Genomic DNA, 23709 nt, shown 5'->3' with positions numbered 1-23709 from the left:
CCTCGCTGCCGATGGACCACCGCCTCGGCTTCAGGATGCGGTGATTAGCGCTGACCGCTGCCGAGGCGGCGGGAAGCAGGGCTCAAGCGGGATACATTCGCGGCCAACAATCCCTTTCTCCTCCATGTCGTGGTTCATGTAGCCTACTTCAGGGAGTCAAAGCCAAAGTTTCTTTCCCCCAATTCATTCTCAACCATGGCTGAGATAACCCCCACTACGAGTCTCGTTGTAGAAATACCAGAGACGAGAGTCCGACGTGTTATGCGCCATAACACCAACAGCAGAACGGTTATCCAAATAACAAGGAAGTGTACAACACTTGCGTTACAGATCTGGAGCTCTGCTCTATATCTAAATAATATCATATAATACATAGATATCTATATCAAATAATACATCACGGCCAAAAGCTGTGTGCGCGTCCAGACGATATAATGAATCACAAAGGACTTCGTCGGGTTCTCCGACGTCTCTGGTTCTTCCACTTCCACATCAATCTGAAGTAGACGCGGTCGTTTGAGATTCATAATAACCTATCGTCTGGAGGCTCACACAGCTTTTGGCCGTGATAATATATATTATATATTATATGATATAGATATCTATGTATAATATGGGTTTCTAAGAGCCATTGCGATACATCCACCGTAAACAGAGCGCATGGTACCGTGGCTACAAGCTGCTCAGGGCCAGGTGATAATATTATATATTATATGATATATCTATGTATAATATGGGTTTCTACGAGCCATTGCGATACATCCACCGTAAACAGAGTGCATGGTACTGTCAGTGGCTACAAGCTGCTCAGGGCCACACCCCCACCCCCCTCCTTGACCTGCCTTGACACGCCCACCGTATACAGAGCGCATGGTAGTGGCTACAAGCTGCTCAGGGCCACACCCCCACCCCCCTCCTTGACCTGCCTTGACACGCCCACCGAAACAGCGCGTTTGGGGGAAGCTCAATGTGCGACTGTTTCGGAGTGACTGTAACTCTGCACCACAGCTGAATTTCGGGGACGTCTTTGAATACTGTGTTTGTGGCCCACTAATACCTATATTAAAGCATCATAAAATAGAATGGCATGGGATCTTTAAAGCTATTCTGCCATTTTGGGAAGTAGAACGGGTTTTATTTGTTTGTATTGACGCTGGCTGAAGTCTAGTCTAATCTCAAAGTTGACATTATTGTTCCATTGATGCGGTGATGCTGATTGAAAACAATGTGCATGTTGGTGGATGAATCAAGTCTAAGTTAGAAGCTCACATTCATCAACGTGACATAATATAACTGAGCATCTGCGTGTGAGGCTGTGTGTGTGTGTGTGTGTGTGTGTGTGTGTGTGTGTGTGTGTGTGTGTGTGTGTGTGTGTGTGTGTGTGTGTGTGTGTGTGTGTACGTGTGTGTACGTGTGTGTGTGTGTGTGTGTGTGTGTGTGTGTGTGTGTGTGTTTGCTTTGTGTTTTGGTTGGTGATATTGGAACCGCATGACTTCATGTCTTGTAGCTCATGTGTCTCGCCCTTGGTGTCTCATGATGGATGAACCATGCTGGTGCTGTGAATCCCTGTTGGTTGACGTTAACGCTAAAGGACAGACATTTACATTCAGGGCATTAAGTAGATGCTTTTTTACAAAGCGACTTACAAAAGACCTCTGAAGATAAGTCCCGCCTCTGAGGTTCCCGGTTCCCTCTGTCAAATGTCTATGGGTAATAACATGGGGTTTTTCAATGATCGTACATAACAAACTCTGTAGGTGGCGAAGAAGTAAAAGCTGCGTCACGTTTTGAACTACCCACTTTTTCCATCTAGTTTTGACTGGGTTTTTGGATGCTCGGTGCCATTAAAGTTACATTAATAATCGCTTGCTACTTAAATGGCACCGACAATCCAAAAACCCCACGATATGATAATGTACGATCATTCAAAAACCCCATGATATTTCCCGTAGACATTTGACCGAGGGAACTGGAGCCTCGGATGACTTATTCTTCAGAGGTCTATAAGTACATTTAGTACATTTAAGAACACTATATCATGGTCAGTACATCAAGGATGTTCATAGAATCACGTGCCAAGCACCAACAATCGCTAGGTTAACCCATTTCCTGTGCAACAAAGATATCTCAGATAAGATGCTACACGATGCCAAGTATTCAACGACAACACAGTCGTTGAATGCCTAGCTCTGATGTGTTGGTGAACTAAGCCTCTTCACTGCATGTTGGGGGGAATACTTCACTGTGATGCTAAGATGTGTTTGGGTTATACTCTCCCATTGAACGTCCCACTGACTGCCTTGACTCCTGTGAAGGCGTTTGGCTATCAGTATCCAAATATCAAAAACACCAACAAACTGCTCTTCCCGCCCCCTATTTCACTTATCGCATGCGATCCTAAAACAGCTCAGTATCCTTCTAAACAAGTCAGGGTGTCCGCGCATCCTTTAAAAGTCTTAAAAAGTCTTAAATTCATGTTTCTAAATTTGTTACAAATGTCATATGGTGGTCTTAAATACTGTACCTCAAGGACTTAAATTTGTCGGGGAAGGACTATCTCTATTTTTATTTTGATCGTTGGACTTTTCAGCAAGGACATGTAGAGAGACTTCTTTCTTGCTAGCTGCATGTATAAACGATTATCTGCGTGCTTGCTAGCTAGTCTGCGACAATGGGTAGGTGCAAATTCAAGGACAGTTGGCTGGAAGACGTCCGTTTCCGAAGTTGGCTCGGGTCTGTTGCTGCCAACCCCCACCATCGTGTGTTTTAGGTCTTAAATTTCATTCAAGGTGGTATTAAAAAGGTCTTAAAAAGTCTTTAATATGACTTTTCAGTTGGGGAAGATCAGGAGGTTGAGCGGTTTGATTTGTAACCGTGAGGTTGCTGGTTTGATCTCCGGCTCCTCCTAGCTGTGAGTGTCGAGGTGTCCCTGAGCGAGACGCCTCACCCTGACTGCTCCTGACCCGCTGGCTGTCGCCTTGGCAGGGTTGAATCCACCGTGGGTGTGTGAATGTATGCATGAACGGTAGTTATTTTGGATAAAAGCGTCCCATTAATGTAAATGTTATAAAAAAATGTGTGGGCCCAAGACCAGTGAAACAACGGTGTCCAGCCCCGGACGCCACATCCCCAGAGTACTCACTTCCCGCCGTTTCTCCCCCTCTCAGAGCCACAAGGACAAGACGCGACCCAAGGAGCGACACAAGAAGAGTTCAGACGGTCTGGGGTCCCTCGGGACCGGCAGCATAGACAAGGTAGGGGCCCCCCAACGGCCCCGGCCTGACGCCTCGATCCACCTCTCCCCGGTAATTGTCTGAACCGGATACACCAGCAGCACGCCTTTAATTAACGATTATGAAGCTTTGTGAACACGGCTAATCGTGGCCGCATTGTGTGTGAGGCTTTAGATATTAGACTGCTGTTGTGTTACGGTCGTAACACAACAGCCTGTTTAGGGGGGGAAACGAAAGGAAAGAATGTGTTTTGAAGCCCAATCCGTAGCCGCGATGTCGTTTACGACTTGTGAATTGCAATGCATCATGGGAGTTTTTGTTGCTGATACTGTAAATCACAAAAATATTAACCGGGCTGATGAAAAAATGTGTTTTGCTCAGTCTCGCGCGAGAAATGCTTTGGCTGTTTTGGAGCCAACAATATCTCCTCACAGCTACAAATCATTTCATGATGAGTTCCTAAACAATGACCAAAGCACCATTACTCCCAGCACAGTGTTGTTCGTGAAATTGTGATGTTACGATACGATGTACAAGCCCTTCATGAAAACTGGGCTCCCGAGCTGTTTGGACCGGTCATGTCTCACCTGGTTCGTCTTTGGCTTCCGTCCTGGGACAGCTTTCTTCCAGTCACCACATCGGCAGCAAGGACAGTGAAGGCAAGTCCAAGAAGCTGAGCTCTCACGGTCTTCCTCACCGCAGCAAAAAGACAGGGAGCAACGGCAAGAGCTGCTCCTCTTCCTCCTGCTCCTCTAGTCCCTTCAACACAGGTACCATATATATAGATATACTCTCTATACCATATAGATATACTCTCTATACCATATCGTTTTCTGGCTACTCAGATGCGCCTTATTACCCTTTTATGAAGGTTATTTTGTGTGGTACAGCAAACCATTCATGTGTTGAGGGGGAATCAACATGGTAAAAGAATGGAATCATCCCAAGGTTTTTAGGGAGGCGAGCGATCCTCTCTCTGTTTTCAGTAGTTAAACTGCCCTTTGTTTTTTTCACAGAGGCATCATTTCAGGACAAACACAGGTGTCACAGTCGCTGAGTTCAGACGTAATCTTGTTATACCGCACGTGTTAACTAAGTCTGGGGTTCCCCATGACTGAGTCAAGAAACGGATCCCACGGTCAATGTGTGAATTCTTCACTAGTCGAGTAGTATCGGCCCTGGTGTGTCAAAATAGCAGACCCTTATTGGCTGGGTTCCTTCTACAATGACTGCTCTGTGAAAAGGGTTCAATAGACCTCTCCTAAAGGCTCCTCAGCTCCAGCGGCCCAAATCCATCAGTAAATATATCGATCCTCCATCCCAGGTTAGACCTGTGTTCTAACGACTAGACCTGTGTTTAATCATTAGACTCTTTGTTTAATGGGTTAGACGTGTGTTTTAATGACTGACTGTGTTTTAATCACTCAAACCGCTGGTTCCTTTCCTCGCTTGTGATCGCAGTGTGCCTTGTCTCCTCCTCACAGGCAACTCCTTGTCAGCCCAGGACTTCCACCACTTCTCCTCGCCCTCCTCCTCCTCCCGCCCCGAAAGGGACCACCCCGAGAGGGGGACGGCGGGGGAGCACAGCGGCACGGAGGAGCGGCGGGAGGAGAGGCGGGAAGACCGCAAGGAGGAGCGCAAGGAGGAGCGCAAGGAGGAGCGCAAGGAGGAGCGAAAGGAGGAGCAGCGGAAGGAAGACAGGAAGGAGGAGCGAAAGGAGGAGCAGCGAAAGGAAGACAGGAAGGAGGAGCGAAAGGAGGAGCAGCGAAAGGAAGACAGGAAGGAGGAGCGAAAGGAGGAGCGCAAGGAGCGGCACAGGAGGTGCCAGGTGCAGGAGGAGGTGGAGGAAGAGGAGGAGGAGGAGGAGGAGGAGGAGAAGGCGGAGGAAAAGGAGGAGGAGGATGAGGAGGAAGACGAAGAAGAGGAGGACGGTAAATACCACAAGCCCCCGGCGCTGACTCCCATGGAGGGGCCCCTGTCGGGGCCCCAGGGCCACGAGCGCCCGGAGGGCAACGGGAGCCCCTTCGAGACCAAGGTGACCATCTCCACCTTCGGCTCCATCATGCGCATCACCTCGTCCTCGGCGCTCGGGAGCAGCAGCAAGATCCGCAAGATCTCCTCGTCGGGGGAGTACAAGGCGTCCCGGTCGCTCGGCAAGCCCTCCCACCTGACCACGCCCCCCATCCTGGAGGAGGAGGCGAACCCCGAGGGCCAGGCCACGCCCCCGCCGCCGCCGCCAGCGCCGCCGCCGCCGCCCCCTCGCGAGCGGAGGCACCGGGGCAGCAAGAAGAGCCGGCACGGGCCGGGGCGCCCGCGGGGCAGCAAGAACCGGGAGCGGCGGGGGGCCGGCGGCGGCGGCGGCGAGGGGGAGGAGCGGCACCATCACCGCCACAGCTCCGCCCCCAGCCCCGCACCCCCCACCACGGCCCCGCCCACCCCGGGCTCCTCCTCCTCGCTCTACTCCTCCACGATGCCCTCCGCCGCCCCCCATCCCGCCTTCCCCTCCGGCCTGCCCCCCCTCGCCAACAACTCCTCCGCCTTCTCCTCCTCCTCCTCCACCTCCTCCTCCTCCTCCTCCTTCACCTCCTCCCTCAGCTCCACCTCCGTCGCCGGCTCGTGCTTTTCCGGCGGCTTCTCCGCGAGCCGCGGCAGCGCCTTGCTGGGTTCGGGTGAGTTCTTCTTCTCGGAGTGTGTGTGGTCGCCCCCCACCCCCCCCCCTCCCCCCCCCTCCCCCCCTCCCCCCCGCCTCACTAGCTTCCTGTGTTGGCGACGCGACGCGCACAGGAACCATCACAGGGTGGAAACAACTGCCAGTGTATGTGATCCGCTAACCTCAGAGTCCCCGTTTGCAGGCTGGTGGTATTTGCAGCCTGTCTGCTGCTCGGGGTTAGAACGTCTCCAGGCAGCCGCACGCGGCGGCAGTCGGATCGATGCTCCGCGTCGTCGCGTCGGGAGGAAGTTTAGAGAACAGTTTCATTGTGCAGACAGCAGTTACAGTCGTCTCTGTCCTCGTTTAACTTTTTCTGAGAAAGTGAAGATATGGGCAATCTCAGGTTTTATGAAAACCAGGCTGGTTTTTACGTTATGAATATATTGTCTGAAGATAGTTTTTTTGTTTATTGTGTCTGTTAGAACTATAAAAAAAAGTGTGTGTGAGTGTGTGTGTGCCTGTGTGTGTGTCTGTGTGTATGTGTGTGTGTCTGTCTGTCTGTCTGTCTGTCTGTCTGTCTGTCTGTCTGTCTGTCTGTCTGTCTGTCTGTCTGTCTGTGTGTGTGTGTGTGTGTGTGTGTGTGCTTGTGTGTGTGTGTGCTTGTGTGCGTGCGCATGGGAGAAGTGTGAATCGTGGTTAACAACATATACACACCAAACCCTCATGATCATGCATGTCTCTATTCAGCTGTCGCCCATCAACTCTAGCCCCGCCCCCTTCACCTCCCCCTCTCTGACTCTCTGCTCTGCGTCTCCCCCAGGCATGTACCCCAGCCTCAAGGATCCCCTGTCCCTGGGGGGCGGCCTGTGTAGCAGTACCTCTCTGTCCCTGGGCGGGGGCGTGTGCAGCACGGCCCTCTCCACGGGGCTCCTTCCGTCCCACGTGGCCACGCTGTCGTTCCCCTCCGTCAGCCCTGCTGCACACACACGGGTACTGGACGACGCGCACGCACGCACACACACACACACACACACACAGACACACACACACACACACACACACACACACACACACACACACACACACACACACACACACACGGGTACTGGACGACGCGCACGCACACACACACACACACACACACATACACACACACACACACACACACACACACACACACACACACACACACACACACACATACACACACACACACGGGTACTGGACGACACACATGTGAACACACACACACACACACACACACACACACACACGGGTACTGGACGACACACATGTGAACACACAGACACGCACGCACACACACAAACACCCACAAACACACACCCACAAACAAACACCCACAAACACACACTTACAGAGGGGACGTCACAGGACAAACACAGGTGTCACAGCTCGTCACGCTGATTGTGGGTCTGGAGCTCTCTGTGTACCAGGGCGCTAGACGGGTAGACTAAACCAGTGGAGATGGGTGTAGTGCGTGAGCCCTGGTACGTAGAAGCAGAGATGTAAACATAGATTGTACGCTGCGAGTTTCGAGAGGCAGAGACGGGCCTGTGAATACCACAGAGAGCTGTGTGGTTTGTCTCTATAATATAAAAAGCACTCTAACATTCTCAGTTCTCAATAAACTCAGTAAGACGTTTTTATATTCACATTCATAATGTGTACCTATATATTTATAGATATATGTTATTATTTTTATCCACTCCATATAGGTCATGGTTCCCTTGAATAAAAAAATGCTGAATTCGGGTGAGAAATGCAAACTTAAAGGTTATAGTGCTTGAAAGTGCTTTTCATCGAGAAAAAAAGCAGTCTGGTTGTATTTGTTGACAGGCCAACCTCGGCCTCTCCAACACGGCGCCAACGTAGATTTACTGAAGCAACAGCGGCAGCTTTCAATGTTTACACGTCTATAAAATTAGCAGACCCACATTTTGTGACACGAGCGACAACTGTTTTGTTATTTGTCCTACGATGACACCTCTTTAAAAAAGGGTATATTGCCTGGGATCTTATACACACGTGTGGCACTGCACTGCGCTGAAACCCCTAGTCAACCATGGTTGTCTCACACTGCGGTCGGGTGTTTTCCAGGCTCCTCCAGGCTCCACCTCTTCTTCCTACAGCCTGACCTCCGTCCAGCCGTTCGCTAACTGCTTCTCCGCGGCCCCCTCACTGCCACCACTACTGAGCCAGGCCCAGACCTCTCTGCCAGGTAGGACCGAGGAGGGAGGGGGTGGGACTGGGACTGCAGGGCTGGGCTGTTATCTGTAAACAAAGTAGAAGAGCTCAACCGATGGCGAACCGGTTTGACATTTGTTTTCCAACATTTCCATGTTGTTAAGCGACCGCAATGTATTTTTCGAACAAAAACAGAAGGAGGCTCTGTTTGTAGTTGTTTTGATGATCCGTTGTCGGGGAGATGAAAGCAGCCATACAGGCAAACAATCATGTCTTCAACGGGCACTGAACTGCACTTTAGAGCCCAGTTGTTAATTTCTGCCCTCTAGTGGTCAGAAATGAACGAATGCTGCTTTTCATTATTTTTTTATTATTTTCAGTTCCTCTTTAATTCGTTTTGACATGAGAAAACAGTACCGAGCATTAATAGCGCTGCCAATAATGACAACATCGTGAATATCACCATGTCCACATTGCAGCTTTGTGTCTCTCTGTTTTTCCAGAGTCTGACCTCGATGACTGTCGCTTCCCATGCCAGGCCAACTCACCCACAGAGAGCCTCTCCTCACAGTAAGCCTTTTCTTCTGTCTGTTAAAGTGTGCAACGGCCGCTCATTCAGAAACACCTAAAAGACATTCAGTGACCAAGTCGCAGTTACTGAAGCCTCCAGTCAGTGAGTCGCTGATTCTCACGAAAAACAAGCCATCCTCATATTGGACCAATCTGCTAGTAAACGACTGCATCCACTGGGTTATACATGACTAGATGTAACTTACAGTACTTATTCAAAGAACTATATCCCCGAATAAGCCAGCACACATCGACATAGTTGCCCATCGTTTTGAAATTAGTACCACCTTAGGAGGTAGAGCGGGTTGGTTGGTAACCGGAAAGTTCTAGTTCGATCCCCCGGGCTCCGAGCGTCGAGGTGTCCGTGAGCAAGACACCTCGCCCCAAAAGGTCCCGACGAGCTGGCTGTCGCCTTGCACGGGGGGACACCGCCGTCGGTGAGTGAATGTGTGCATGAACGTGTGGATGAATGGGTGGAAGTTGGGCAATATTGTAATGCACTCGAGTGGCCACTGGTTAGAAAAGCGCTGTTTAAATGGAGTGGAGTCATGCGCTCATATAAATGATAGAGATGTCCGATATTATCGGCCCACCGATATTATCGGCCCGATATTAGCATAAAAATGTAATATCTGTCAATATCGGTATCGGATTTTTTTTGGAAAAAAAAAATAATAAATAAAAAAATAAACATGGCACTTTTCCCTTAAATTAAGTTGAAGTATTTTTCTTATTTTGCACAGACGATGTTAACATTTGGAAAGCCTTGTTGCATTCAAGAATGCATCCAGTGGGGCATCACAATAACATTAAGCATGTTGTGTTAATTCCACAACAGGAGATATGTAATGTTACCTAAATTAGGTTTGAGGAAAAATAACCCAAATATCGACATCGGTATCGGCTGATATCGGAATCGAAATTTTTGAGTTGGACAATATCGCATATCGGATATCGGCAAAAAAGCCAATATCGGACATCCCTATGACGTTGTTTAGATCGGCTGGGGCCGATCCCTCCCTGCCTGATCCCAACCTTTACCTCTCATTCCTTTTTTCTTTCCTCCCCCCTTCCTCCCCTCCTCCCCTCCCCCCCTCCGAGGTCCCCCATGAGCTGCCTCCCCCTGCTGTTCGACCTCCGGGACGGCCTGGGCCTGGGGCTGGGCGCCCGCCCGGAGAACGTACCGGCCGCCAGCGCCCACATCGAGCTGCTGCTGGAGAAGCACGGCAACGGGGAGATGGGCGTCAACAGTGAGTCCCCCGTGATAGGCCGCCGCGCCACGCTGGAGGCGGAGCTGGACCGCCAGAACGCCGTCACCCGCCGCCGTCGGACCGTGCTCTCTTGAATTCAGTTCAATACGATTCAGAGAATCGAGTTGTGTTCTTTTGTTTTTCCCCCGTGAGCGAAACTTCATTTGTGGTCACGCACTTACAAACAAGACATAGTTCCGCAATAAATAGTTAGTCATCATGTACGAGAATAAACAAATTCTTAAAAGCTAAAAAAATAAACCTGTTGGTAGGGGTGGAGGTGTGGGTAGGGACAATAGATAGTTAGTTAGCGGAATTACAATTACATTACAATCAGGGCATTTAGCAGACGCTTTTATCCAAAGCGACTTGCATCGAGGGGAAGGTGAATAGGTTGAAGCCTGGACTGATGGGTTGGGTTGGGCTTACTGTTTATTCAACAGCCTGATGGAGGCTGGAACAAAGGTGGCTCGTTTGGTTCTTAGGGGCAGGGTAGGGGCGGGCTCTTGTGGTACACGCTGTCTGGTTGTGTTTCTAGAGCAGCGTTTGAATCACACCGGCCGCGTCTTATTCGTGTGATTAAAGAGTTGGAATCATTAGCACTCGTTTATAAATCAGCATGTTTCAATGAAGGGCTAAGGTTGAAGGTTGAAGGTTGAAGTTCAATGGTGTCTTCACATATTCTTTGAACTTACAAGCATGATTAGCGAGCACGCTTCATTACTACGTTTATAAATCAGCACGTTTTTTACTGAGAACCTTTGTTGAAGTTCAATGGTCTCCACATATTGTTTAAAACTGCTTTAAACAGCCCAGTTTAAAGCGCTGGTCAGAATAATGTTTGTTTTATTATCATGTTCTTTTTGTGGTTTGGGAAATGTAGTGGCTATTATAAGAGTTTATAAAAAAAATTGTGAATCTAAAAAGGGAAGCACTCTTTGATGTCCTCAAATGGTGCATCAAAGCATGATGCAAGACACTGCAATCCTTTATTCCCTGTATCTGCTACTTCAAGAGGCCCTATGGGGCTATTTTATATGCTCTTTTATGTTTAAATCTTCAGCTGTTCTTCGCAACCAAATTACTACCGGATGCTTTCTTCCTCATTCTGTTTCAAATAATCATTCACAGATTTTATCTGCCCACCACTTATTGCGAGTTTTAATATTTTTTCTGTTGCCAATCCAGTGGCTAGCCAGCTACTTGGCGAGCTAGCCACTGGATTAGCCAACTACTGTGCAAGCTAGCCACTGGGTTAGCCAGCTACTTTGGAGCTAGCTACTGGCCGAGCTAGCCATTGGGTTGGCCAGCTACTGTGCAAGCTAGCCACTGGGTCAGCAAGCTACTGGGCGAGCTAGCCACTGGGTTAGCTAGCTACTGTGCGAGCTAACCACTGGGTTAGATAGCTACTGGGCGAACTAGCCCACTAAGTTAGCCAGCTACTTGGCGAGCTAATCACTGGGTTAGCCAGCTACTAGGCAAGCTAGCCACTGGGCGAGCTAGCCACTGCGTTAGCCAGCTACTGGGGGAGCTAGTGACTGGGTAAGCTATCTGTGACTACATTCATTGTTGATGATGGTGTCACCAGTCCTCCTTGCGGTCCGAATCTTAATCCTCATATTCTGAACACTAGTTGCATTAACTGTCAATAAACAATCAATGATTGTCCTCCATGCAGTCACACGTTCAAATAAAGAACCAAAAGATTAGCTTTTATTCTGTCTATTCTCCGGTTCACTCTGTCAATTACCCCACTGTCTTCCTGTGGCTTAAATGTCCTGCCGAGGACTGACCCAGATGATGCATCAATTATGGATGGGAGTCTGTGATAACAAACAGTGCCTGTGCCAAGAGTCTGAGATTTGTAGATCTATTTAGATTGCATCAGATTGCATCCAATCTTCCCACAGTGTCCCACATCTGTATCTGTGAATATCTAGGCTCTCAAACATCTCAAAGCCCTTCCCTTGTTCACAGGGATCTCTTAAAAGTGTTGTCACTAAGATGAAAGTGTTGGAGCCGAAAATAGCAATAGCATAGAGTTATAAAAATACACAAACAAAGAAGACATACTCCTCTGCCACATCCCGCCCTACATTTCCACCACCATCTCTTCGCCATTCAGGGAAGAGATGCCCTGATTAGTCAGAAAGACAGGGGTGTTCTAAAACCGAAATGGTCTCATACAGAGGCCACAGCCACAGTGAACCACAACAGACATAGATAATAGATAGTATTTCCCTCACTCAGTATTGACGGATGGCTGTGGCAATTTTAACTAGGGGTGGGAATCACAGGGTACCTCAGGTTACGATACGCGATACATGGCCCACGATGCTGATAATATCACGACACAGCGATTCTGCAATCATCAATTTATTGTTAGACAATCCTATAAGGATACATCACGATGTATGTCTGACGATGAATACAAAGGACAGTGAAAAGGTAAAGGGCTTGAGGTTGGTCTCTATTCGTGGTCCAAACTGAGGCTTTCAGTCACTCGTCTTTGGTGAGATAGCTTCAGTTAAAGTTTCCTTCATTCTTGTTTTGAGTGCATCCTGGAGGAGCAAATCTGGTTTGAGCCCCTAATTTTTTAAATATAAATATCAATATTTGGGGCGATATTTACTGTCTAACTCTTCAGAAATAAAGCATAAAAATACACAAGAATAAAAAAATTAATAATAATAGTAATGATATTATATCGATATTTGGCGCCATTGTATCGATTCTCATATCGCATGAAGGAAGGCGACGATATATAATAATAATAATTATTATTATATATATATATCGCTGTATCGATGTTTTTGTCCTGCCCCTGATTAACGGAGGTGTGGGGAAAACAGAGTGCTGTGATACGTTTGTGATTAGCCAAAGATCAATATAATATATAGATATAATTTTTTTTTTTTTTGTAATTTCCTCTTGTATTTTTACTCTTTATCCCTGCTGCTGCAGTCGTGGACATGCTGCAGTCGCTGCACTCCCTACAGCAGGAGAACCAGAGGCTACAGGACCAGATCCTGGGCCTGGCCGCCAAGAAGGAGCGTCTGCAGCTGCTCAACGTGGACCTGGCCGCCCCCTTCCCTCCTCACGGCCACACGGGCTCCCTGTACACCTCGGCCCAGGTCAACTTCCTCTCCTCGGCCCACGGTAGGTCCACGGTGAAGTAATGATGTTCCCGCACAGGGGAGAATTGGTTTGCAGCCAGGGTTTACATTGACCCTTTAAATGTAGGGCGTTTAGCAGACGCATTTGTCTAAAGCAGGGGTCACCAACACGGTGCCCGCGGGCACCAGGGCGCCCGCAAGGACCACATGAGGCGCCCGCAAGGACCACATGAGGCGCCCGCAGGCCTGTTCTGAGAATAGCACAGCTCATTCTTGAACAACTCTTTCCCAACTTTTTTATTATTAATTAATAATTATTGTGAGAAATAATTAACATGATCAGTTCCTTCACATAGATGAGTATCATTAATCAATATTAATATATAACTAAAGGCAAACTGAGCAAATTGGTTATTTCAGAAGAAAATGGGTGCCCTTCGTGTGACTCAGTACCCATGAAGTAGCTCTCAGGTTCAAAAAGGTTGGTGACCCCTGGTCTAAAGTGACTCACAATGAGTACATTTATCAGAAGAAAGAGAAACAACAATATATCGCTGTGCCGAGCACTAACAATCACTAGGTTAACCCATTCCCTGTATGCAACAAAGATAATACAGAATTGTACTCGATCCTCTGCAGTATCATATTGAATGAATACTTTATTCCGGACTCGAAGTTCCATTTACAAGACAAGAATACAAATTACATGACAATACAAATACGAGGTCACACAGATTAAAATACATATAAGCATCGATTCCAATGTTTCCACAACCCAGAAGAGTACCTTGTATCACTCTGTTTAGTGTCAGTGATTCACTGTGATATTGTTTACCCTTGAGGTAAAATGTTCACATTCACACACCCTTCAATCTACACTAGGCTTACTGGCGCAATACTATTAGAAAATAAGCTGTATCCTTCTAGAAGCCCTGAGAAAGCCGGTGTAGATGTGTTGTGACTTTCCACACTTAGCTCCAAGTCGCTCTGGTTGTGTGCCTGTTGTTCCCATAGAAACCCTGTGCTCCAATAAGAGTCCTCTTTCCAAAGCCTGCTTCCTGAATGACACCTCCTTCGTTACCTCCTCCGAGGTGAGAGCTCGAACCTCGTTCTGTCTCCCTCACTCCCCACCCCCCCCCTCCTGGTCCAATTGTAGCCGTCCATCACCCTGTTTATGCGTCATAGATTCATGGGTAACACTTTACAAAAAGGGTACATAACTTAATGAATTAGCATTGTTTGATGCCATAATAAGCACGTTATATAGTGTTAGTTGCATCTCCAATCCTTAGTAGTAGCTTAGGGTTAGGCTTAACCCAAACCCTAACCCACCACTAGGGAGTGGAACCCTGTAAGTTGAACCCCAAGATAACATATATGTCATAACCTTAGTTAGCATTTACACCTTAAGTGAACATGAATATTCTTAGTAAATGTTAACTGGACCGTTAATTCACTGTTTATCACATGCTAGTTAATGCCCAGTAGTGCATTAACCAATGTGACTAAATGATTAATTGTTGCACCCTTATTGTCGATTCATGTGTTCATGGTATTCATGATACCTGAACCGGATTGACTATATTCTGCTGGATTCGCATGAATTCATGACTTTATATTTCTTGAATACCTTCTGGAACAGATCCTAGATGATTTCCGATTGGCAACGCATTAAATCCCAAAAATGGATGGGATTTGCAAAAACACCTTCGAAAGCAAACTGAAATATTATACAACTGGAAACGGCTGTATCTAAAAACAGTTATCAAATTATATATAATACAACTGTAGTCCAGGAGCATCCCAGAAACCTATGCTGTAGCTTTGTCTTTTTTTTTTTAATTATTAAAACCTTCTAAGAACCACGGCAGTATCCGGTTAAATATATTAAATATTGATATGATTAAACAATGGCTCTGTGTTCTCTCACATCTGCCTCGTTCCTCCAGGAGCTGCACTCCGGCAGTCCCTCCCGCAGTAGCTCCTCCCTCTCCTTCCAGAGCACCCCGCCCCCTCAGCCGAGCCCCGCCCCCTTCGGCCAGCCCCTGATGAACGGCCTGGGCCGGGGGGGGCTGTGCGACGGGCTGCTGGGCGGGGGGGGCGGCCACTCCGCCCTGGCCCTGGCCGGGAGTCCTCAGCTGGGCCTCGGCGGCGGCGGCGGCGGCGGCGCGCTGGGCGGCCTCAACGGGGTCTTCCAGTCCCCCGCGCACAACGCCCCTCCGCAGCCCGCGCTGCCTGCCCTCCGGCCCCAGCCGCCCCCACTCAACGCCCAGGCTTTGGCCCAGGGCCTTCAGCTGCCCAAGAGCCTGAGCCCGTACGTACCCCCGCCGACAGTAGCTTATCCTTCAGCCCTCAGAGTAAATGGTCAATCAACGGACTGCATTTATACAGCGCTTGTCTTAACCAGTGGCCAATCAAAGCACATTACAATTATTGCTGTACATTTACCCATTCATTCACACACCGACGGCGGTTTCAGACACGTATGGCGACAGCCAGCTTGTCGGGATTGGTTAGGGGGAGGTGTCTCACTCAGCGACACCTTGGCACAGAGCCGGGGATCGAACTAGCAACCTCCTGGTTACCGGCCAACCCGCTCTACCTCGCTGTCTGATGAGACGCAGCTAGACAAAGGCTCTTTGCCGAACTGTCGCCAGCGGTTGTTTGTTTTTCGTCGTTCATAACAGCTGCGTCGTGTTGTGGCTGCTCCTGCTGGATTTGATGTCTGGCCGCAGACCCGCTCTATTTAAACCCATTATTAGTATTAAGTCCCTGGGTTTCCTGGGATCAGGCGGTGTCTGCTGGTGGCGCTGCAGATGTGAGCTAGCTGCTGGGCTACCTGGCTGCTAGTGGGGCGGCAGAAGCTCAGAAGGTAGAGTGGGGTGACTGGTAACCGGAAGGTTGCTAGTTCGATCCCCGGCTCCTCCTAGCTGAGTGTCGAGGTGTCACTGAGCAAGACACCACCTCACCCTGACTGCTCCCGACGAGCTGGCTGTCGCCCTCCGTGGTTGACTCCGCCCTCGGTGTGTGAACGTGTGAATGAATGAATCAGTTTAGGATTCACGTTATCGCCATTTCTTGTTACACCGAATCCGGGCAAAATGTCCTCCTTTATGGTGGTTTGGAAATGTTCACCCTACTGCTATGTGAGCTAGCCACTGGGTTAGCCAGCTACCGTGCAAGCTAGCCAATGGTTTAGCTAGCTACTGGGCGTGCTAGCCATTGGGTTAGCCAGCTACCGTGCAAGCTAGCCAATGGTTTAGCTAGCTACTGGGCGTGCTAGCCACTGGGTTAGCCAGCGACAGTGCAAGCTAGCCAATGGTTTAGCTAGCTACTGGGCGTGCTAGCCACTGGGTTAGCCAGCGACAGCGCAAGCTAGCCAATGGTTTAGCTAGCTACTGGGCGTTCAAGCCACTGGGTTAGCCAGCTGCAGTGCAAGCTAGCCAATGGTTTAGCTAGCTACTGGGCGTGCTAGCCACTGAGTTAGCCAGCGACAGCGCAAGCTAGCCAATGGTTTAGCTAGCTACTGGGCGTTCAAGCCACTGGGTTAGCCAGCTGCAGTGCAAGCTAGCCAATGGTTTAGCTAGCTACTGGGCGTGCTAGCCACTGGGTTAGCCAGCGACAGCGCAAGCTAGCCAATGGTTTAGCTAGCTACTGGGCGTGCTAGCCACTGGGTTAGCCAGCTACTTGGCGAGCTATCTCTAACTGCATTCATTGTTGTTGATTGTGTGGCAGGTCCTCCATGCTGTCTGAGCAGCAGAAGCAGTTGCTCCTCCAGCAACAACAGCAGCAGCTCCAGCAGTTCCTCACCTCGCAGAACTTCACTCCTGTAAGAGCACACTTCTCCAGCCGAACCCGTACCTTCACTTCCACCACCCCTACACTGCCGTTTCAAAAAGCATGGGGTCACCCAGACAATTTCATGTTTTTCAATGAAAAAACACCCTTTTTTCAGCAGTGCTAACATCATTTTGCAAGGGATTTCTAATCATCAGTTAGCCTTTTAACACAATTAGCTCAACAATGTACCATTCGAACACTGGAGTGATGGTTGCTAGAAATGGGCCTCTGTACACCGATGGAGATATTCCATTAAAAATCATCAGTCTCCAGCTAGAATAGTCATTCACAACAATAACAATGTCTCGACTGTATGTCTGATTAATTTAATGTTATCTTCATTGAAAAAAACAGTGCTTTACTTTAAAAAATAAGGACATTACTAAGTGTCCCCAAACTTTTGAACAGTAGTGTATAATATGCAAACTTAAGGGCATCTTTACCGTGTTCCTTGTGTTGGTAAAATGGGCTGAAAAAAATAGTATTGTTTATTTTAGAGTCTCCTTGTTAACATACGATCGCAACCACTTAAGAAAGACGGTATATATTAGCGTCCTCTAAATAAATACCATTTACTGAAACAAATTAGCAGGGAGCTCATTGCCAAAGGGAATTATAGCTGTCCATACTATACACCAACAGGGGGCTTTCACTGGGCTCAGGGTGGAGGAGACAGGGTGGTGATGGTGGAAAACCAGTTTATTTAAAGCTTAATCGACAATGATGCATGATCTCCTTGTGCGTTGGTCTGGTGAAGCTGGTTTGACCTGTCCACATTGATTACTCAATGCACCACAGGTTTGAAGCCTCACCCAGCCTCCAGAGTCCAATCAGTCTGACTGGGGGCCAGGTGAGGCTGCTTCAGTCAGCCCTCAACCACGCACACTCCACAAGAATGTCATGATTTCCTGTTAAAAGTTATAGCATGTATATTGTTACAGTATAAGTTCATCTCACCGTGCTCAACTGCTCCCCCTACTGGCCGCTCCAGGAACAGCAGGTGGTGGTGTACCAGATGTTGCAGCAGCAGAGACAAAGAGAGCTACAGCGCCTCACGCTGACGGGGGGGCTCAGCTCCACCTCGGCCTCCAACATGATCGCCCAGTCCCCCGTCCTGCTGTCCTCCTCCACCACCACCACCCCCCCGCTGCTGCCTGGTAGTCAAGGCAACGGCGCTGGGCTGTTTGGGCTGCAAGACACTGCACTTCACAAGACCGGGGTGAGTGAGAACCAGCGCAGTGTTATTTATGGTCTAAGTAACTAAAGAACTACATAACAAGAGTTATGGTCACTTCAGTGGGAAACTTGGGAATTGTTTTATGCTATGGTAATGGTCAACTAAGGTGGCCATAACTTTAGATAGGCAAGGCAAGGCAAATTTATTCAGCCCTTTTCATTCACGAGGCAGACTCAAAGTGCTTCACATCGTCATACAATACAACATCTTCATTCAATAAAATAAGTAAAAGAAAACAATCTTTGTAGAAAGTGCAATATATTTAATTTGTTATTGTTATGGTCAACTAAAGTGACCATTACTTCAGATATGGTCACTTAGGTTGACCATAATAACCATAACATAACACTTTGATGGTTGGGATATGTTTTAAGTTTGTGTACACCTGGATAATAATTCTGTTTTAAATTTCAGGCCGCAGGCGAGAAGGGTGGCGACAAGAATGGGTAGCTGTTCAGGACGCGGGAGGACTAACACAGGTCGTTGATTGGACGTAGCTTAAATCAGGATGGATCAGGTGCAACTGAAACTGTGCTGCACCTTGAAGAGCAGAGGTTAACGCTGGTACCTCATGTGAGACTTTTTTTAACAGTCTTCTCTTGTTTTTTCTTATCATCTCTATCTTACGGCCTGTTTTTATGAATGTATCATGGGATGGAGTTCAAGGTGAAGCGTTTTTTCTGTATATTTGTGTTTGTATGTTTTTTTATATTATTTCCGTGGTTCCTCTTCTATTTTTGTGTAGGCAGCTTACAGAGAGCATGGATATAGTGGTCTCTGATTGAATTGCACTAATTTGTCGACTGGACCAATTGAGCAGCTTTTTCGTCGGCCGGGAGCCAATCCCTGAAGCTGTTCTGAGGTCTTAATGGATAAGACCCGCCAATAAGTTTGAACTATATAAATCTATACGAGGCCAAAATGCTCCTCATTCGACTGCTCACGCCTTGACCATGGTTCAAGCACCCAACGCCTGGACCAACAGTACCACCCATCCGGGGTCCGTCTCTGGATCATTTGGATCTTTGATCTCACGACCTCTCGAAAACCTCAGAAGTCTTCCTTCTTGACACCCTGCCCTCCCTTTGTTTACACCTCACTCAAAATGAAATTCTATATATTGCTGCGTCCTAATAGCACTTATTGTTTGATTGATAACGACACCACAGTTTTGACATGTTGGCGCTTTGTTACCATCACACTGTTTTGAAAGAATCGTAACCTCAGAAGTGGTTGCCGGGATCACTTTCCTTAACGATTAAATATAGTTTTGGTGGAATTCATTAATTGCTGCATTGCGACAATTGTCTAATTTATAATTCAAATGCCTTTCTGGTGTTAAATTGAGACTGAAAGCTAAACCAACATGTCAAAAATGTCTTCTTTTGTTTAATCCCTTGTAGGAATTTATAGATAAATTATATCCCACATGTTGCTAGTGAGATTAAGCAGGCTAAACCAAACTTTTGCAACTTGTAAGAAGAAATTAACTGTATATCTTAAACCAGTGAGCACTTTGCATATTAGTAGCGAGCAGAGACAAGTTAATCATCCACAAAGTACCTTCCCTGAAGAAGATTGGTACTTACGGGCCAATAGTGGCTGTCAAGTTCCTTGTGTAAATTCGTATTTTGCACTCTGTACAGGGGCCTGTACAAGAAAGCTGACTTTAAGCTAACATTCTGTTCCTAAGGAATCTCAGAATTGTGTGAATTGTAATGGTTCTTAAAGGTGTTGTGTTTAGGATTTAGTGGCATCTAGTGGTGAGGTTGCGGAATTGCAATCAACTGATCCTCAACCTTCCCTTTCCACCGACAAAAGGTTAGCTATGGTGGCCTGTAAGGTGCTTGTAGGTAGTTCCAAAATGATCATGAATCATCATCTACGACAGTGTAGAGTAGCCAAATGTCAAGGGATGAGGTTCCTTGAAAAATAATTTAGTTTTTAAATCTATTAAACAATAGATCACAGTTTACAAGTAAGATATGATTAGAGATGAGATGATAGATTATGATGAAATTGCTAACTCGACATATCTAGAGCCATTTTGTCCATTCTAGGCGACCATAGAAACATGGTGGTGGAACATGGCGGGCTCCCTGAAAGAGCCCCCGCCCCCTAGGTAGATATAAAGGCTTGTTCTAAGATTACTAAAAGACAACAATTTGTGTTTTCATGGAATATTACACAAATTAAAACAATTTCTGCCAGGTCCATTTCACTAGTTGCCACTCAATTTTAATCACTGCACTTCTAAAGCCTGCCCGAGAATGGACACTGTTCACTGTTCACACTGAAACCGACACAGGGTAAAGTGAACACAAACTCCAAAAAGACCTGACGTTGCCCCTTCGGTCTCGATCTATTTCTCCTAAACCGCGTCCTCCATCAGGCCCCTGAAGTCTATGTCGGGTTTAGATTAGTTAAGTTGTTGCTTTATTTTTGTATTTATTTTTACTCAAACTCGTAGATACTGTATGTTTTTCTGCTCAGCATTTCAATGTTAATTTAGCAATACTGGATAGTTAATGCCTTAATGATGCTAGATATGAAGAAAAAAAATCGAGAGCCCAAAGGCTCACTCCTTTCTCCCTTGTTTTTTACTTTGATATTGTCTTTTATACAGGGTATGTGGTGGATTTAGTAACATTAAAGCACTCTTCCACAACCCATTTCTAGTTTCTATAGGCAACAGTGATAACAGTTGAACGATGTGATGAACTGTAGTTGATAAGAAATGTCTATTCATTTTGTATTGTAAGTATATCTTAAGATGATGCAATGTTATTTTTCTTGCTGTGTACCTTGTAGAGGGGAAAAAAAGACTGGTTTTCAAACCGGTCACAAAGCAGTCACGGCATATGCTTTAGCGTTTGTTCTGACTGACTGGCGCGCCGATAAGGAGGGCTAAGCTCACCAGTGTAGCTGTTAACATCTTTAATAACAGTGCAATGCCCATGTAGTTACTGAAATACCCCGGCTGACCTTTACTGGTGGGTTCTGCTGAGGCCCGAGTTCCTAACCCAACGCTTTTACTCTGAAAAGCTCTCCCACCCCTTAGTCCTTTACAGTGAGGCACGTCGGTCAAGCTCATTGACTGATGAAGGCTAACTTTTAGTACCTCAGACTATTCGATTCTCGTCACTCATTCTGGTATATCGTTACATGTGATCTTTACAATATCAATAGTAATCTCCCATACATGTGATGTCTGTATTCCAGATGTGTTTTTTTTTACCTTGTCATCAGGAAACTTCAAGAAGCCTATCATTATGGTAACAAATACTGTAGCAATGACTGAAGGAGAATGTTCATGTCGATAACCCATTGAGCCCACATGTTGACATGCATTTGTGAATTTATGAGTTTGTACCAAGTAGCCTATGTTTTTTTTTTACGAGTTGTTTCACGACCGAAACGTTTGAGACATGTACAAAAGCTTGACTGAGTACTGCAAAGGATTTTTTAAGGGTTTCTTTCCCATGTTGCACTGGGGCATATAGGCCCGCTTGTATAACGTTACCTGTTTTTTTTTTCCTTTTTGGGGTCATTTCCATTTAGTACTTTTCTATTTTTTGGAGTAAAGGTTGTATACTATAGTGTATGTTTGTGTAAAACACAGCCGTTCTTTAGGATTTGGAGCTTGGGTAACTCATGTCATCATTGTTGTAGGCCTACTGTGTTTCCTTTTGTGTATATTACAACAGTTCGTAACAGCTGGCATTGAATGATGTTGGACAAAGAATGAGTTTCCATTGGCATTAGAATTGCATGAAATGTGATTTTAAACTCAAATGTATTGCTAAATACCAATTATAACTATGCATAGATTTTAAATGCATTGTTCCCTGAAAAAATCGCAAAGCACTGAATTTTCAAAAGGACAAGCACGTTGTCATTAAACATTGTATTTATTGATCATTGATCAAAAGGGAATTAGACAATATTCTGAGTAATTGCCCCATAGGCTGAATTATTTTGATATTTTTGTGTGTAAAATAAAAAATAATGTATGAAGACAACAGCTTCTCTTGTCAATAAATGTTTTTACCTGACTTGTTTTAGATTTTCACCTTTGGAACTGCAATCAAAGCCTGAACAATGGACGAGCCCTGGTTTTTGATTGAGTGTCTTTATGGTAGGCTAGGCAGCGCAAACCAGTCGAGGAAAGGTCGTTTGTACCTCATTAGGGGAGGAACTACGGCGATATTGTTTAGGTTAGTTAGGGTGAAACGTGATCTCCCGTTGAAGGCTGGTCTACTGCTTGGTCGCCGTCGACGTCCGACAACATTCCTCTCTGTGGGGAACAGACCGGCGTCGTAAATCAAGTTTGATTCGAGCGAGAGGATGAATGCGCTTATGATCATTGCAGTGCGTAAAGGATTCACCGAATCCTTCAAACAGCAAAGACTTCTTCCTGTTTCCACTTTCATGGTAGGACGCGTTTTGTTATGCATTGTATAAGTCTGTCCATATAGTAGGCCTACCACAATATAGTTTTTCGTTAAATAACGAGTTTACATTACTGATTACCGCAGTAAAGCCTATTTATTGTAACTATATAGAAATGTTTAGTATCATGAAATTTGTTATTAAGTTCATATAAACGACATAAAATAAGCGACCAACGTTGTCCACTCCTGCTTCCCGGTCCAGAGACACGCCCAACATTTACCTATGGCACTGGTAACGACTGGCCCGGGCCTGCAGGCAGCCCATGGCCCTGGCCAGCGTTCATCTCCGCTGCGGGCATGGATGATGGATCAATGGATTAGCGCTGATTTCTCTGATGTTATCGAGACTGTGATGTGTTAAGCAAATGTGTTTCTGTGTAGATACCAAGCCGCCTCCAGTCGACAGTACCTGTGGTTGCTGCTCGAATACCCTGCAGGGTGAAAGTTTCCGCTGGGAAGCGTTATTCATGGTGCGCATGTGGACACAGCAGAAAGCAGGTGAAGAACTGATGACCGATGAAGTGGACATAATGTTGGCTACTTTATTTGTGACGCGCAGGGCGTCGTTCATAGGCTCCGCTCCTGTACTATGGAAGCGTGTTCCCACTGTTCATTGTTTGGGGATCTGGGCTATTGTACGGAAGAAGATTAGGGCCACACGTGATTATTTATTTGGAGTTCTGACTTTAAAGTCAGAATAAAAAGAGTTCTGATTTAATCTCGGAATTCTGACTTTAAAGTCAGAACAAAAAAAAAAGTTCAGATTTTAATTCAGAATTTTGAGATTTAAATAAGAATTCTGTGCTTTAAAACAGAATTCTGACTTTAATCTCAGAATTTTAAATCAGAACTAAAAAAAATCACATATGGCCCCATCCTCTTCCGTACTTTTGAACTACTCGCAATGTATTATTTATTCATATATACAGAACATATACTGACCTAACATTTTTCTTTTTTGATATAAACATTGCCCATATTTTTGTTGTTATGTTTGTTTGGTTGACAGCCCTTCTGCGACGGCGCGCACAAGACCAAAGCGCCGGGCATCCCTCCGGTGCGCTTCACCCCTGAGAAGGACGGACACCTCTTCCTATGCGCCTGCAAACAGACGGGGAACCAGCCGTACTGCGACGGGACGCACCTCAAAGTGA

The 23709-nt window shown here is 46.7% G+C and overlaps 1 protein-coding gene across 5 annotated transcripts in view; it reads left to right on the top strand.

Moving 5' to 3' along the window:
* LOC130379836 (protein AF-17-like) overlaps positions 1–23027 on the top strand; it is a 35199-nt gene extending 12172 nt beyond the window's left edge. For 4 of the 5 annotated variants that reach the window (XM_056586919.1, XM_056586918.1, XM_056586917.1 and 1 more), the window contains exons 8-21: positions 3168–3305; positions 3853–4003; positions 4718–5902; positions 6704–6873; positions 8002–8122; positions 8592–8658; positions 9760–9908; positions 12873–13067; positions 14039–14115; positions 14974–15338; positions 16760–16853; positions 17856–18083; positions 18516–22535; positions 22937–23027. In XM_056586919.1, coding sequence (XP_056442894.1) covers positions 3168–3305; positions 3853–4003; positions 4718–5902; positions 6704–6873; positions 8002–8122; positions 8592–8658; positions 9760–9908; positions 12873–13067; positions 14039–14115; positions 14974–15338; positions 16760–16853; positions 17856–18083; positions 18516–18551 — 2976 coding nt within the window. In that variant the 3' untranslated portion in view covers positions 18552–22535; positions 22937–23027. The remainder of the gene's footprint in view (positions 1–3167; positions 3306–3852; positions 4004–4717; positions 5903–6703; positions 6874–8001; positions 8123–8591; positions 8659–9759; positions 9909–12872; positions 13068–14038; positions 14116–14973; positions 15339–16759; positions 16854–17855; positions 18084–18515; positions 22536–22936) is intronic. The other variant, XM_056586920.1, reaches the window with a different exon arrangement.
* Positions 23028–23709: the final 682 nt, after the last annotated feature.

This window comes from Gadus chalcogrammus, chromosome 3 (genome assembly GCF_026213295.1).
Source record: "Gadus chalcogrammus isolate NIFS_2021 chromosome 3, NIFS_Gcha_1.0, whole genome shotgun sequence".
NCBI classification, from domain to species: Eukaryota; Metazoa; Chordata; class Actinopteri; order Gadiformes; family Gadidae; genus Gadus; species Gadus chalcogrammus.
The sequence above is the reverse complement of the archived record's forward strand: the minus strand, read 5'-3'. Positions and strand labels throughout refer to the sequence as shown.